Raw genomic sequence first — 17,002 nt, 5'->3', positions numbered from 1 at the left:
TGGGGGACACCTGGTTTACATAAAGTGTCATTTTCTACTCCCATCCTTACTGTTAATGCAGATACAGTTCTCAAAACTTTCCCTTCGTGCCATTTGAAGTTTCTTTTTTGGTCAACTCCGGTTTTGTTCACACCAAACTGAATCTTCATGTAGTAGAAGAATCCTACTAGAAGGATTCAGAAATAATTATAAATAAACTACCACTAAACTGTATTTTGTTACCTTTATCAATCCCAAAGAGGCAGCTTCTCTCCTTTTAAAGACTGCAAATTAAATACTAAAAATTTTCTTTAAAAATTAAGTCTCCTAAAACCAAAGCACTCAAGAGAACACACTTCAAACTTCAAAAACCAGATCAACGGTAGCTTGTGATTTAAATAGGTTAAACGTGGCCTTGGCAACTTAGCAGCCAAGTTTTTGCACTGGTATAAGCAGGTGTTAAATCTCCTTGAAGCTCTCAAAGCTCTTCCAACTCGTTGGGAGATACATAACTGATTAACACCATATTGATAGAAAAGATAGGGCTGAGAACAAAGATTTGCTGGTGAAGTAACCCTGGAGGGAAACTTTGGTGATCAGTGTGGGTAATTTACATGTTAGGCCCTCGTTTGTCAAACGGAAAGGTTTTAGCTGAGATAAATCCATGGTTCGGAGTTTACCATGTGTTTCAGAGAAGCTATTAACAACTTTAATATTCTGGAATGTGTTCTGAGGAGTTGCAATAGATTTCAGTTTGAACTGAAATAAAAAATATGAATAAACACTTCAGGAAAAATACAGATGACCTAGTAAACTGTTATAGCAGGAGTAATGTAGAGAGAAAGATTTCCTCAAACAAGCAATGACTCATTAGGCACTTTCCAAAACCAGATTAGTTTCTGGAGACTTGTACAGCAAAGAGGAAAAATTACTTTAATTGTATTAAAGGCATGTAGCCACACAAACCACTCTATTCTGTTACACTGAGTACATCTAGTTTCAATACATACCTGAATTTATCCAGATTATGTTTTATAATTTTGCCATGTAATTTATAAAGCTTTCAGGTGACTTCAAAAATATTAAAGCAAAGGTTCCTGGTCTTATTTTTCCACTATTCTCCCCTCTTGGTTGAAGGACAGACCTACACTCAGCTGACTGGAGTCAGTACAATTCATGGGAAAGACTCTGAAAGGAAGAAGAGAATAAGCAACTGGGGAACAGAGAAATACTGTGGAGAATCTGAACGAGCAACTGTCATCAGTGGGGAAAATCTCTATTCTGTCCCCAAATAATCTAGTATGAACAGGCCCCTACCCATTTCCAGCTCTTCTACTTAATGACATATTTCAGTAGCACAAATCCTGATTTAACTGCATGTGTGGAAATATTCCAGAAACCTTCAGGTCAGGAGTCAGGAACAGATCCGCAGACAACAGCAAAACCTCCAGCAAGAAGTAAATTATTTAGCTGGTGAAGATAAGAATCGGTGAACCAGTTCCCATTTAACAACCTTACCAATAGTTATACTAGACAGGAAAACTTTCATCCCACAATTGAAAATGGGGAGGCAGGGGAGATACTACTGATCGTCTGGGGCTGTTAAACCTGAAATAGCTTTATAATTCACAGAATCCCAGAATGTCAGGGGTTGGAAGGGACCTGGAAAGCTTATCCAGTGCAATCCCCCCATGGAGCAGGAACACCCAGATGAGGTTACACAGGAAGGTGTCCAGGCGGGTTGGAATGTCTGCACAGAAGGAGACTCCACAACCCCACTGGGCAGCCTGGGCCAGGCTCTGACACCCTCACCAGGAACAAGTTTCTTCTCAAATTTAAGTGGAACCTCCTGTGTTCCAGTTTGAACCTATTACCCCTTGTCCTGTCATTGGTTGTCACGGAGAAGAGCCTGGCTCCATCCTCCTGACACTCCCCCTTTATATATCTGTAAACATTAATAAGATCACCCTCAGTGTCCTCTTGTCCAGCTCCAGAGCCCCAGCTCCCTCAGCCTTTCCTCACACGGGAGATGCTCCACTCCCTTCAGCATCTTTGTTGCCCTGCGCTGGACTCTCTCCAGCAGTTCCCTGTCCTGCTGGAACTGAGGGGCCACAACTGGACACAATATTCCAGGTGTGGTCTCCCCAGGGCAGCGCAGAGGGGCAGGAGAACCTCTCTGACCTACTCACCACCCCCTTCTAACCCACCCCAGGTACCATTGGCTTCCTGGCCACAAGGGCCCAGTGCTGGCTCATGGTCACCCTGCTGTCCCCAGGACCCCCAGGTCCCTTTCCCCTACACTGCTCTCCAACAGCTCATTCCCCAACTTATACTGGAACCTGGGGTTGTTCTGCCCAGATTCAAGACTCTACACTTGCCCTTGTTCTATTTCATTCAATTTTCCCCGCCCAGCTCTCCATCCTGTCCAGGTCTCTGATGGCAGCACAGCCTCTGCCGTGTCAGCCACTCCTCCCAGCTTGGTGTCACCAGCAAACTTGCTGACAGTCACTCTGTTCCCTCGTCCAAATCACTGATGAATATATTGAATAGCACAGGCCCAGCACTGCCCCTGAGGCCCTGCACTGGATACAGGCCCCAACTGGGCTCTGCCCCATTGACCACGACTCTCTGGCTTCTTCCCTTTTGTGAATATTTTCTTCCTAGCTCTTCCTTTCAAATTAAATAATTTTGAATTATCATCTTCTCAGAGATTATACCAAAGAAGTGAAAACGTCCTTCCCTTCATTGATACACCTCCTCAAAAAGATGGTTGTTCTGTGTTCAACTATTGAACCCCGGGCAGCATTTTTATAGATGTGTGTATTAAAACCTGCATCCAGCCCCTAAGAGGTTAAAGAGGCTTCTGAGCTCATCATCCCCTACTCAAAGTTCAGATTCTTTCTCCACCCCGTTCATCACTTTGGGTTTATTGAGACCGAAGGTCACCTGCCAGTTTATTATCATCTCCCGTAATTCCTCGCCGTCAGATTCCCCTGTTACAGCCCAGAATTTACTCTCGGGGACCTTCCCATCCCACCGCTCACCCCTTTCTGAAAGAGGCTGAGCAGCTCAGGGCCCAACCCATGTGCCAGAAGGTCCTCGACGATGACTTGGTCTCTACAAGTGATTATTCACTCCTCTTTCTCTTCACCAATTAATAACTTTCCCTTCTTATCCCACAGCAGCTTAGATTCTCTATAAGCCTTTGATGGGGAACTCTGCCGCATGTCAAGAATTACATTAATTAGATCTTCCTTACCCAGAGGCTTGTTAGCTCCTTAACAGAACTTCAGTGGATTTATGAGCTACATCTTCCCTGCATAAAACCATGTTTACTCTTTCCAATTCAGCACACTTACCCAATGCAGATGTTCGCAAAAAGAAACCTGAAAGAAACCTGTAATTAACCTTCTTTATTACAAGCCGCCCTCTTTCCTGAGGGTGCTCACTTACGATTCGACATATTAAATCTGGAATGTATCCATAATGTCAGGATCTTTCTCAGCCTGAAAGCACTACATAAGCCAAGGAGTAATTTTAAAAGTGCATATATGGAGGTTGTAAACGCACCTACCACACTAGACAGAAATCAAAGTACTACAGGATTCAGATTTAGAGTTTCTCTCCTTCAAGTAACAGTTCTTCCGAGGGCCAGAAAATTAAACAATGCCAATGATTTTCTTTGAGAATTGTCTGTTATTCTTTAAAACTCCAAACCTAGAAGAGAATTAATTCTTATTACAACTATAAGAAATTAATTAGAAGCAGTATGTGCTTTTTAAAACAGTAAATGTGCTGCAAATGCTTCATTGCGGACTAAGAGGACACCAAGCTAAGGTGGGTAAAGAAGATCCAGCCACCAAAAGAGTGGGTTGGAGTGGGAAGACAAAGTGGCCAAAGAGGACTTAACATCACCCCATTCCCCGCCAAAATCATACACTTCTATAGTGCGAATCACACATTGTAATCAAATTTAGCAGAATATTATTTTGGTGGGGGTTTTTTGTTTGTTTTCTTAATTTAGAACCTATAAATCCTTGCACTATTCCAAAGAAGGCTTCAGCTTTTTGCTTATGATCCCACTTACATAGTAGCAGCAGGAGAAGAAAACAGGAAACAAAGACTCAAAACCGACTTGTGGATACACCTTTATAACTGCAAAATCGAAATATCATAAAAATATGGCTTTATATACTATAGCATTTACATAACATCCTTCAGTGATCCTATCAGATCCCTGTTGTTTTAGCTTTTGTCTCCAGTTAATGAAGGAAGAAGTAAATGGACGTCAAGACTGAAGAATAAATCTGGGCTGTTGAAGCACTAATTTTAAATGACCGTTCTCTTTGAAGGAAAGACTCATAAAGCAGCTATTTTAATTATACGTCTGATCATCGAAACTAAATTAATAGCAATTGGGTATTTTCATTTCCAACTTCAGGAAATCTATTTGGTACCGTCCTGATCTTACAGAACATCAGACGGCAGGCAGAAAGCCAAATCAGCGCAACATCAGAGTAACTTTAATAAATCCTTTGGCCATTAAAGTGGACGCAACTGGCAGCCACTCAAGACAATCTTCTTTCATCCCATTAATGCAGCCACCGTGTCACCACAGCTGCAAAACACAGCGAGTGCTCCTGAATACAGACAGGGCTGTAGGCTGAATTAATCTATTTATTTACAGCTATCGATCAAACCAGGTGCGACTTGGAGCTGCACCTACACTCAAATGCTCAATCTGTTACTGGCAGCATGAACAAAAATACCCTGAAATGTGTTCGGTGGCTTTTTCCCTGAATATAAAAATGATGGTTAATTAGGAAATGGACTAAAACTATTCAGTTATCATCACCATTAGAACCTATAGAAGTTTTATGCATCCAGATACCCTTCACTCCCTATTTCCACGTCTCCAAATACTGTATTAGAGCAATTTAACTGCAAAATAAACTCCACGGCAATTTTTCATCTGTTCCATAAACATCTAAAGCACCAGGGTTTAGTTGTGAATGAACAGAAAACTAATGCATCTAATCAGATATACGAGGGAGGACTGTGCAAATACACCCTACCCCCAATAACACGCTACTTTAAGTAATATATGAATCTGGAGGTCAAGAGCTTTACCATTAACTAACACTATGCCACCTGTAAGAGCAGAAAAATAAAGGAAGAAAGGCTAAGGAAAGAAATTAATCCTTGGGTAGGGGGACAATAAAAGAAAAAAAAAAATAATAGGACAAACGTTCAAAGCCTTAAAAGACAAAAGAAAGTGACAGAGGAACCAATTTACACAGTAATGCCAAGTCTTCCAGAAATTTGCTATATTAGCAGGGATGCAGGTATGTACTTGGTACGTATGACAACTCCTTTTACGCTGCGGTTCTCTATCATCATTTCACTTATAGAATGATATAATTGTAGAATGGTTTGGGTTGGAAAGGACCTTCAAAGCTCACCCAGTGCCACCTCTGCCATGAGCAGGGACATCTTCACCAGCTCAGGTTGCTCAGAGCCCCGTCCAGCCTGGCCTGGGATGTCTCCAGGGATGGTTTATCCACCACCTCTCTGGCCAACCTAGGCCAGGCTCTCACCACCCTCAATGTCTATAATTTCTTTCTCATGTTTAGAATTTTTGATTAAGTTTCCATCTCACAGAAATACTGACAAACTGGTAGAAAAAACACATAACGGTGTTGACTAATGCTACCCACCTTTCTCCTTCAATGTTCAGAGAGTTCACTCTGAACTTCAGTGTTCAGAGAGTTCAGAACACACACACATCCCAATTTTTCCACGGAATAGTTTCTTCCTGTGAATATTGGTATTTTTTATTTAGTTCTAATGAGGGGACTAAAGCCCAGTTAATAATGCTCACCTTCATTCTCCATTTTTTCCATCACCCACCAACATCGAAACATGTTTTACTAGAACCACAATATGAATCTATTGGCTTGAGAATGTCTGAATGAAGAGCAAGAACAAGCCATTTCAACTCTGATTCCCTTCAGGAAGCAGTATTTTCTCTTCTTTAGTTTGTTGCTCCATTGTTATCTAACAAAAGAAATGCTGATGAATTTTCTAACGTTCTTTCTTTTCTTCCACATATCTTGCATAAAAATGAAAAGCCAATTTAAAAGTAGTATTTTTTAAAAGGATTGCACTTGGTTGAATCACAGAATCCCAGAATGTCAGGGATTGGAAGGGACCTGGAAAGCCCATCCAGTGCAATCCCCCCATGGAGCAGGAACACTCAGATGAGGTTACACAGGAAGGTGTCCAGGCGGGTTGGAATGTCTGCACAGAAGGAGACTCCACAACCCCCTGGGCAGCCTGGGCCAGGCTCTGCCACCCTCACCAGGAACAAGTTGCTTCTCAAGTTTAACTGGAACCTTTTGTGTTCCAGTTTGAACCCATTACCCCTTTCCTGTCATTGGTTGTCACCGAGAAGAGCCTGGCTCCATCCTCCTGACACTCCCCCTTTATATATCTGTAACCATGAATGAGGTCACCCCTCAGTGTCCTCTTGTCCAGCTCCAGAGCCCCAGCTCCCTCAGCCTTTCCTCACACGGGAGATGCTCCACTCCCTTCAGCATCTTTGTTGCCCTGCGCTGGACTCTCTCCAGCAGTTCCCTGTCCTGCTGGAACTGAGGGGCCACAACTGGACACAATATTCCAGGTGTGGTCTCCCCAGGGCAGAGCAGAGGGGCAGGAGAACCTCTCTGACCTACTGACCACCCCCCTTCTAACCCACCCCAGGTACCATTGGCTTCCTGGCCCCAAGGGCCCAGTGCTGGCTCATGGTCACCCTGCTGTCCCCGAGGACAGCTTCTATAAACACACCTAGCACCCAAAAATTTCAATAAATAAATATTTTTTTCCAAGTACTGAAGAAATGAAGGAAGGAAAAAGTCTGTTTTATTCTGTGGGGGAAAAACAAAAACAAACGCCTTTTTAAAAATAATTTCTAAATCTGAATTTTGAAACCAATTATTTTGACTTTTTTTCAAGAGACAGCTTTTGAATCCTGCGCTTCCTACAACCTGTGATCTACCTATGATTTAAGAGGCAAATGAAGACGACTGTTCTGGATTTTGAATGATTTACAGATCATGTAATACCGGGATAGCAAACTCGTACTATATCAGTGCAATATTTTGTACATGGGCCAATTTATCTGGCCCTGTTTATGCTGTTCCCTATTAAACTTAATAAATCCTGTCAGGGACAAACTTGGCCTCCACTCACAAACCTCCCGTTTCCCTTGCTGCATACACAAGATATTAGAGATAGTGCAAACTGGGTCTCCTGAGGTCAAATCAATGTTCAAAGCGGTCATAAACATTTCCATGCAGTCTAGATCCAGCGAGTTATTCAGCTGTGATTTAGGAAAACAGTCACTTCACTTGGACCTACTACTGAAGAAGTGGGAAGAGAAGAAGAATCTTATGAGAAGTCATTTAATACCAAAAGAGTTGCCTACCCAGTGTGGCATCCTCCAACTGATCTAATCAATACACTAAGGATTTCAAATGATGCTGTGAGATGGTAGAAACATCCGATAAGGGCAAATCCAAGAAAACCCACCCAAAGGGAAAGTTTCCATGCCAACTATTAGAGAAAGGAGGTTTACCTGTGTTGCAAACGTGTGTTTTTGACAGAAAGAGAAATGCTACATTCAAAGGCAAATTGCAGGAGATTCTCTTGTATAATGTCTACAGAAATACATCATAACTATACATTCAGAACAAAAGGATGGTATTGCACTGAGGAGGGAACAAGGAGCAACAAGCATCCACTCCTATATTTGATGCTGTAAAACCTACAGGGGCATTTGTTTTCCCATCATCAGTTCAGGGAGAGAACACTGGAAAAGGTCTTGTTGGAATTGCAGGTAGGTCTTTAGGAAGGATTTGGAGGGGAAGTCGTATGAGGAGCAGCTAAAGTCACTTGGTTTGTTTGGCCTGGAGAAGAGGAGACTGAGGGGAGAGCTCATGGTGGTTACAGCTTCACCACAAGGGGAGGAGGAGGGGAAGGCACTGAACTCTTCTCTTTAATGACCAACAACAGAACCCAAGGGAATGGCAGAAGATGTGCCAGGGGAGGTTCAGGTTGGACATTAGGAAAAGGTTCTTCACCCAGAGGGTGCTGGACACTGAACAGGCTCCCCAGGGAGGTGTCACGGCCCCAAGCCTGACAGTGTTCAAGAAGAGACTGGACAACGTCCTCAGACACACGGTGTGAACTGTGGGGTTGTCCTGTTCCAGGACAGGAGCTGGACTCGATGGTCCTTGTGGGTCCCTTCCAGCTCAGGACATTCTATGATTCCATGAGGACACCTCAAAAGCTGGCAGGTTCTTTGCCTCCTCTTCTCTGTGGGGGAGATGACTGAACAACCTCATGATCTCTGCGGCCTGGAAACCTCTTCATTTCCAGCCATATTAATAGACAGCTCAAAGCTCAATTTTTCTTGGTGCCCGCACCTTCTTAACCTTTAAAAGAGAGCCCTTCTCTGCCCCTGACTTCACAGAATACATTCATTATCTCTTTAAAATTTTACTGCGCTTATCAAACAAAACTCAATGCCTACATTATTTTCATCAGTTATCTGCATCTTCTACCATTTGATCTCCTCTTTCTTGTACATGTGTGGCCAGAACTGAATGTCATAATACTCATACATTATTCCCCATTTCTATTTGCCTGTCCTGTTCCTGGATCACATTTGGGTTTATTATTTTGCCAGCCTACATTTTTGGCAGATCCTTCCTGTAACATCTCTAATTTTTGAAAAGTGCTTGGCTATAACTCCGAACGTAAGAACTGGGTCATACTACGGATCTGACCAGAGCTGGACACACCACCCTTTCCTACTCAAACAAACACTTCCTTTCCAACTTCTTTGTTGAAAACAAATTCACTTAAAATTATCTATTATTTTTATAAGGTTGATTTGGCTAGTAGTAAAAAAAGCCTTAAAAAAACCAATATAATAAATGTCAAATAAAAGACAAAATAACAATGATTACCCTGAAAACAGAAGGTGATTTTAATGATTTAGTTAATACAGGCTTTGGTATTTTTAAATCTGACTTCAAGGTATCTCAGAAACTTGCAGCTTGCCATGGATTTAACATGAAGACTCATGGAAATTGCTGTGAAATTTTATTTTCTATTGATGACACCATGCAAAGCCTTAATCATAGCAGCTTTGTGTTTAAAACATAAACTTTAACAGCAATGCAAGGAAAAAGTCATTAATCTCTCATACAGACAACATGCCCTCTCATAAACAAACACACAAATTAAACACTGACTTGGCAGCTACAGAAATAACAATCAAGATTTACTTACACATGGACGATAAATTTATTAGGGGAATAGACAGTTTTAAAAGGGCCAGAATTCCTAATTCTCATACACTTTGAAAGAGGTCTTATTCAAAATGTTATTAATATGTACATGCATTGTTAACCAATTCTGTAGAAATTGCAGCATAAAACATCACAGACTTTACAGTTCAATTATTCAACGCATTTGAATACAAAAATTAAGTAGTAGTCAATGGCCCTCATTAATGAAAATTATAATTTAATTATTCTTGATTCATTAGAATTTAGCACAAAAGGTATTTAAAAATAGGTTAAGTCAACAGACACAAATGTTCAGTTATCAAAACTGAGAAAATATCTATACTTCTGCTGACTAAAAAAAATATTACTAGAGTGGATATGTGTAAGTAAACTCATTCACTTAACCCTATAGAACCACAGAATCATTTTGGTTGGAAAACATCCTCAAGATAAAGTCCAACCATTAACCCAACACTGGCACTAAACCATGACCCTGAGAACCTCATCTAAATGCCTTTTAAACCCCTCCAGGGATGGTGACTCCACCACTGCCCTGGGCAGCCTGTTCCAATGCCTGACAAACCTTTCTATGAAGACATTTTTCCTAATATCCAATCTGAACCTCCCCTGGTGCAACTTGAGGCCATTTCCTCTCATCCTGTCACTCGTTACCTGGCAGAAGAGACCAACCCCCTCCATGCTCCAAGCTCCTTTCAGGCAGTTCAGAGATCAGAAGGTCTCCCCTCAGCTCCTGTTCTCCAGCTGAACCCCCCAGGTCCCTCAGCTGCTCCCATCACACTTGTGCTCCAGCCCCTTCCCCAGCTCCGTTCCCTTCTCTCCACTCACTCCAGCACCTCAAGGACTTTCTTGGTGTGAGGAGCCCAAAACTGACCCCAGGATTCGATGTTTGGCCTCCCCAATGCCCAGGACAGGGGGACGGTCACTGCCCTGGTCCTGCTGGCCACACTATTCCCGACACAAGCCAGGATGCTGGTGGCCTCTTGGCCACCTGGGCACACACTGGCTCATGTTCAGCCGCTGTCACCAACACCCCCAGGTCCTTTTCCCCCAGGCACTTTCCAGCCGCTCTTCCCCGAGCCTGTAGCGCTGCCTGGGGTTGTTGTGACCCAAGCGCAGGACCCTTTATTTAACAGAAAAGCAATGGAAGAATCCACCCCAAATTCCTCCTCCCCAGGCACAGGAGGCAAATCTTATACTCTACAGTGATGGTTCTGCGGTACATAAAAAAAAGCAACACAACAGAGACTTCCAAGTCCTTTCACTTTCTAAACATACCAAGTGGGAAGGAGAGAGGGAAGCAGTGAGCAGGATGCAGCACTATCCTCCTTTGTAGGTCCATAGGCACAGAATATGAAAACACGTACAGTCTCTGCTAAAAAGGCAGGAACTGCCGACCCAGCAAGAAACTTGGGAGTGTCGAGTTTGCTACTGCAGTATTCCTTTAGCCCATTTTTTTTCTTGTGCAGCTCCCAATTTAAAACAAACAAGCAAAAAAAAAGGCCTAAGATTCCATCATGTTAATTCACACCAGTCCTCCCATGGGTCACCAGTACTTTTCAGAACTTGTACATTTTGCACAAAAGCCTCCACCATTTGAACTACCAATAAAAGTATTTCCTCACGTATGATGGACCATACTAGTGATACACCTACCCAGATGCTTCAGGGCTACTTATTATTCTCAAGGAAAGAAAGTTCTCAAAAATTGTAAGTTTTCAAGGCAGCAACTAGTGGAGAAAATGTCCTCTCTGGTGGAGAACGATCCTTCACAGGTCCTCCAGGGCAGACATCATTTAACCATTTTTGCCCAGCCCATCCTTACCCAGGTCCTGTTTGCTCTTCATTTCTTAACTCCTCACTCCGGTGCCATTCCTGGGCAGTCACAGAATCCCAGAATGTCAGGGTTTGGAAGGGACCTGGAAAGGTCATCCAGTGCAATCCCCCCATGGAGCAGGAACACCCAGATGAGGTTACACAGGAAGGTGTCCAGGCGGGTTGGAATGTCTGCACAGAAGGAGACTCCACAACCTCCCTGGGCAGCCTGGGCCAGGCTCTGCCACCCTCACCAGGAACAAGTTTCTTCTGAAATTCAAATGGAACTTCCTGTGGTCCAGTTTGCACCCACTGCCCCTTGTCCTATCATTGGTTGTCACCGAGAAGAGCCTGGCTCCATCCTCCTGACACTCACCCTTTATATATCTGTAACCATGAATGAGGTCACCCCTCAGTCTCCTCTTCTCCAGCTCCAGAGCCCCAGCTCCCTCAGCCTTTCCTCACACGGGAGATGCTCCACTCCCTTCAGCATCTTTGTTGCCCTGCGCTGGACTCTCTCCAGCAGTTCCCTGTCCTGCTGGAACTGAGGGGCCACAACTGGACACAAGATTCCAGCTGTGGTCTCCCCAGGGCAGAGCAGAGGGGCAGGAGAACCTCTCCGACCTACTGACCACCCCCTTCTAACCCACCCCAGGTACCATTGGCTTCCTGGCCACAAGGGCCCAGTGCTGGCTCATGGTCATCCTGCTGTCCCCAGGACCCCCAGGTCCCTTTCCCCTACACTGCTCTCCAACAGCTCCTTCCCCAACTTACACTGGAACCTGGGGTTGTTCTGCCCAGATTCAAGACTCTACACTTGTCCTTGTTCTAGTTCATTCAATGTTTCCTGCCCAGCTCTCCATCCTGTCCAGGTCTCTGATGGCAGCACAGCCTCTGCCGTGTCAGCCACTCCTCCCAGCTTGGTGTCACCAGCAAACTTGCTGACAGTCACTCTGTTCCCTCGTCCAAATCACTGATGAATATATTGAATAGCACAGGCCCAGCACTGCCCCTGAGGCACTGCACTGGATACAGGCCCCAACTGGGCTCTGCCCCATTGACCACGACTCTCTGGCTTCTTCCTTTCAGCCACTCCCGAGCTTTAAACCATATAGTCCTCACACTGAGGCCAAAATACCCTGAAAACTAACAGTGCTACATCTACAACCCCCAACTGTGGACTCTCGTATACATGGAGGACTTTAACCACTCAGTTGTGTTGTAACACAAGGATATATGAGAGGATTGATCTTCTCAGACCATCACCATGATAAATCTTCCACTGATGAGGATGTTTTCGGTTCCCGAATGCCAGACACACCGTGCACAGCATGGAAATGTAAAGGCAGTGCAGGGTACGTTGTACGAAATGAGATATCCTGGGGCATGTAATGAGATAACATCTATTACCATAAATTATGAAGTGATTTGTGCATAAATGAGGGTTGTCATGAAATTTAATTTTAATGGTTTGATAATCAAGTAAGAAACACAATAATTACCATACCTAGGTTTTTCAATAAATTTCAATCACTGCTAGTGGCAACACTTTTTTGTTAACATCCATAATACAATTCCCTTCCCAGAGTTGGCTGTTATATTCTTCCATTTAAGAACAACATGTTGAATGCCATATCGCTGTGATAAACAAGCTCAGCTTTACTATTGATTATATTCACAATATTTGCACACTCATAGCAAAGCTCGCTGAACAGTGTGCAGTTGACTATTTCAAGAAACGGTTTTGCAGACAGGAGGCTCTGCTATTCGAGCAAAATATCTGAAGAACAAACTTTCCGACAGTGTGTATCAGAGAACTTCTTTCCCTCATTATCACATTCAGTATATTCAAACAGATAGATTAACAAAATATGTTGACACCACGGGGGTCCTGGGGACAGCAGGGTGACCATGAGCCAGCACTGGGTCCTTTTGGCCAGGAAGGCCAATGGTACCTGGGGTGGATGAGAAGGCGGTGGTCAGTAGGTCAGAGAGGTTCTCCTGCCCCTCTGCTCTGCCCTGGGGGGACCACACCTGGAATCTTGTGTCCAGTTGTGGCCCCTCAGTTCCAGCAGGACAGGGAACTGCTGGAGAGAGTCCCGCGCAGGGCAACAAAGATGCTGAAGGGAGTGGAGCATCTCCCGTGTGAGGAAAGGCTGAGGGAGCTGGGGCTCTGGAGCTGGACAAGAGGACACTGAGGGGTCACCTCATTCATGGTTACAGATATATAAAGGGGGAGTGTCAGGAGGATGGAGCCAGGCTCTTCTCGGTGACAACCAATGATAGGACAAGGGGTAATGGGTTCAAACTGGAACACAAGAGGTTCCACTTAAATATGAGAAGAAGCTTCTTCTCTGTAAGGGTGCCAGAACATGGCCCAGGCTGCCCAGGGAGATTGTGGAGTCTCCTTCTGTGCAGACATTCCAACCCGCCTGGACACCTTCCTGTGTAACCTCATCTGGGTGTTCCTGCTCCATGGGGGGATTGCACTGGATGAGCTTTCCAGGTCCCTTCCAACCCCTGACATTCTGTGGTTCTGTGGTACATCAAACATATTGTTATTACCTGAAGATTTTGCCACCATCTCAGCATCACTCTCTGCAGCAAGAACTTCAGTAGAGTAACTTGTCTGACAACTTTTTGTTGGGATATCAGTTCTCAAGTGTATTTCCCTGCATATATTAAAGCTTAAAAAAAAAATCTTACAGATCAATTTGAAACTAGCTTTGTAATGAACCCTAAATTTATTTTCAGGATTTCAACAAAGGACCCTCCAAAACCCTCGTTCCTCGCTTTTCTTCAACATGTCACCTCATGGGAGAGGGAAGGAAAATTTCCTTTCTTCTCCTTCTCTCCTCCAAATGACTCTTAATTCTTTTCCCACCGCAATCTTCTGAGAACAAGAGACCTCAAAGTAAAATATATCACTAATCGTCCCACAGAGGGACACAAAGGAACATTTCAAGTCATGTAGAAACCAAAAGGAGGAGTATGAAGATCACTAAGTAATACCTCGGGATATAGGAAAAAAATGAAAGGCTGATCCTTTCCATTTGTGTGTCTGCAGAACATATAACAATAAAAGGTGGAAAAAAAGGAGTGAACAAAATAATCACTGAGCCAAAAATATCATTTCTTACTATAAAATGATAGGGAGCAAACTATGTGTTCCTCTCTGCTGAAATAGAGGGAAAAGAGCATCATTTCTCAGAAACACTGCTTATATCCATGTCCAAGAACAGGTACAACACACACACTAAACATTCCCAACTAATGGCTTAAAAAACGACAGTAAATTATAAGATTAAGGTTTTCTGCAAGGCAAAATGATAGTCTTTACTAGTCAGCAGAATTACCTTACTGTACAAAAAGGCATATATTTTCCAGACAATATTTTAATGGTCTAAGGATGTCACTTTTCCTTAATAGTACAATACAATTTTTCATGCTTCGTGCAGTGTTATCGTAACAGCTGTTATTTCCCTATCTCTAAATTAATGGAAGCAAACTTCAGACCTTCAAGTATAAAGGGTGTGTAGTATTCTATGCATTTGATCCATTTTACAGAAACATAAATAAGCTGGAGAACAGGACGGGGTGGAAAGCACTGAATAATATGGATTCTATACGATGGATACCAGGGAATGCCTTGTGTGGACTCGGAAAGATCTGGCAGTGCTGACAATCCCAGATTTTTTGGCATTTCTGTCTCCGTCTCCTACACTCTCCTCATTACACCAGCATTACGCTCCTTTGTAGATCCATAGGCAGAGAATATGGAAACACTTGTAGTCTCCAGCAATAAGAACACGAACGAAGAAAACACTTGGTCAGAACAGGACATTTCAAAATGATGGAGGGAGAATAAATCACAAAAGGAGGCAAGACTGACCCAAGTTATTAAGTTATAATTTAAATAAAAATGGATTAAGGAAAATATTAAGATTGAGGTCAGAGTCATGGAGGTAGACGGAAGCGGAAGATAAAATGGAACTTGATGGAAGAGCCTCTCTTCAAATATTAATCAGATATTAACAAAAATCGATGTCCAAGGCAAAAAGTTATACAAGGAGACTCTAAGAGTAGGCCCTGTTGAAAAGCATTGTATATTTGGATTGAAAACATTTGGTTCAAATGTAAACTCCTGAGAACGCTTGTCCCATGTTTAAAAGGAAAGATCTAGAACCTTGTTCAAAAAGGAGATTTCTGATTTATTCCTACAGTTAACAAAAGTCCTTTGCTAGGAGGAGTAAGCTAATCTTAAATGCTGTAGCCAGTCCATCAAATTACTAATTAAAACTCTAAGCAACATAGGAGCTATATACACATTGTCACAATTCAAAGCATTTGTCATTTAAGAAAGAGAACACAAATGAGCTTAAAACTCACAGATAACTCAGTGCAACTTCCAACAAAAGGTACAAATAAAATATCTTGCAGTAAGAATAAAAATCACTGTCCTTAAGAGGCTTAAATACTTGCAGCAAATACACAATTTGCCTTGATAAATGAATATTTCAGAAGACTTATTGAAAGGGTTTATATCCATTACAATATAAAGATCTAAGGATATTTAAATTATTAAATCCATAGGAAAATAAAAGTAAATCGATCAAGGAGATGCAAAGTGAACTTTATAATGTTATTTGTAGCTTTATTTCTATTTGTTACACGCTGTCCAAAGAAATGGGAGTGAAAAATATCAAGGAGTTTACCAACTACAAAAATGATGAGAAATAGCAAGAGGCATAAAAACAGAATTATGAAACAGTACGGATAAGAACATGAATGTTTTGGTTTGTTTTTAGACTACCTAAATATATATATATATATAAATAACCCAATTCTTTCTAAACAAAGGGAACAAGTTGTGTATGTTACTGATATTTTTGTCCAATCCTTGGTAAAGTAAAATTGAGAAAATTCAGCCTTGGTTTGGGTCAACGTATTTTCTCATAGTTGTGCTCTGGAGTTATTAAGGTAAAACGCATTCTGAATTTACTGCTATTGTTACATATTCTATACTTCTTTTCGACAATTGCTTGCCTTGCATTTGATGTGTTTTTACTTTGAATTTAACATTCAGACTGAGATTTGAAGACATCCAAGTATCTCTCTTTAAATAAGTTTATCAAGGGCATAATTTCAGACGGCAGCACAACTCGCCCAAAGAGAACTGTGCAGAACAAGAAATGTTTCCTTTCTCACAGTTTCATCTTTTCAAGCCGAAAATGGTGTCATCTAGATGTAATGATCATCGGAAATAGATAAGCCAAGCAACCAGGGAATAGGAATCCCAGGTAGATAAATGATAGCAAATAATGCTTACAGATGGCTACAATGACCTTTACATCACCATAGTAGGGTTGTAAGAACCAATATACATAATAGCCTACTTGACATGTTTAAAAAAGAAATATAGTATCCAAATATCACTGATTGCCTATAAATAAACACTGGGGTTAAACCACGGCCCTTTTAATACTGAAAGCACTTACCGCTGACATTCCCCAGCATGCAGAATTAAATCTTCATTGTTCCTAGCGCTGATGGTCAACTCGTGTTCTGTAGAGTTGAAGACATCGAGAAGCAGATGGCATTGCCGGGTGCTGGCCAGATGCGGGGAAAAAAGAACAGCACCATTTCAGTAACACAGAATTAATACTTATACATAAATATACATGCATAAGTATACATATATATGCATAAATATGCATACATTCGCATACATACATTTTATAGCCTACTCCAACTATAAGAGTATTTTACTCTTTTACTATAAAACCGTGGGTTTTTTTAATAACTTTTTTTTTTCACTAAACTAGACAGAAGCA

General features: G+C 42.3%; 1 protein-coding gene across 1 annotated transcript in view; it reads right to left on the bottom strand.

Moving 5' to 3' along the window:
- Positions 1-17,002, bottom strand: part of TRAPPC9 (trafficking protein particle complex subunit 9) — a gene marked incomplete at both ends in the record, with an annotated part of 507,143 nt that overhangs the window by 320,441 nt on the left and 169,700 nt on the right. Inside the window, one exon of the mRNA XM_080339501.1 lies at positions 16,667-16,777. Coding sequence (XP_080195627.1) covers positions 16,667-16,777 — 111 coding nt within the window. The remainder of the gene's footprint in view (positions 1-16,666; positions 16,778-17,002) is intronic.

Source organism: Nesoenas mayeri (assembly GCF_963082525.1).
Source record: "Nesoenas mayeri genome assembly, chromosome: 2".
Classification (NCBI taxonomy): Eukaryota; Metazoa; Chordata; class Aves; order Columbiformes; family Columbidae; genus Nesoenas; species Nesoenas mayeri.
The sequence above is the reverse complement of the archived record's forward strand: the minus strand, read 5'-3'. Positions and strand labels throughout refer to the sequence as shown.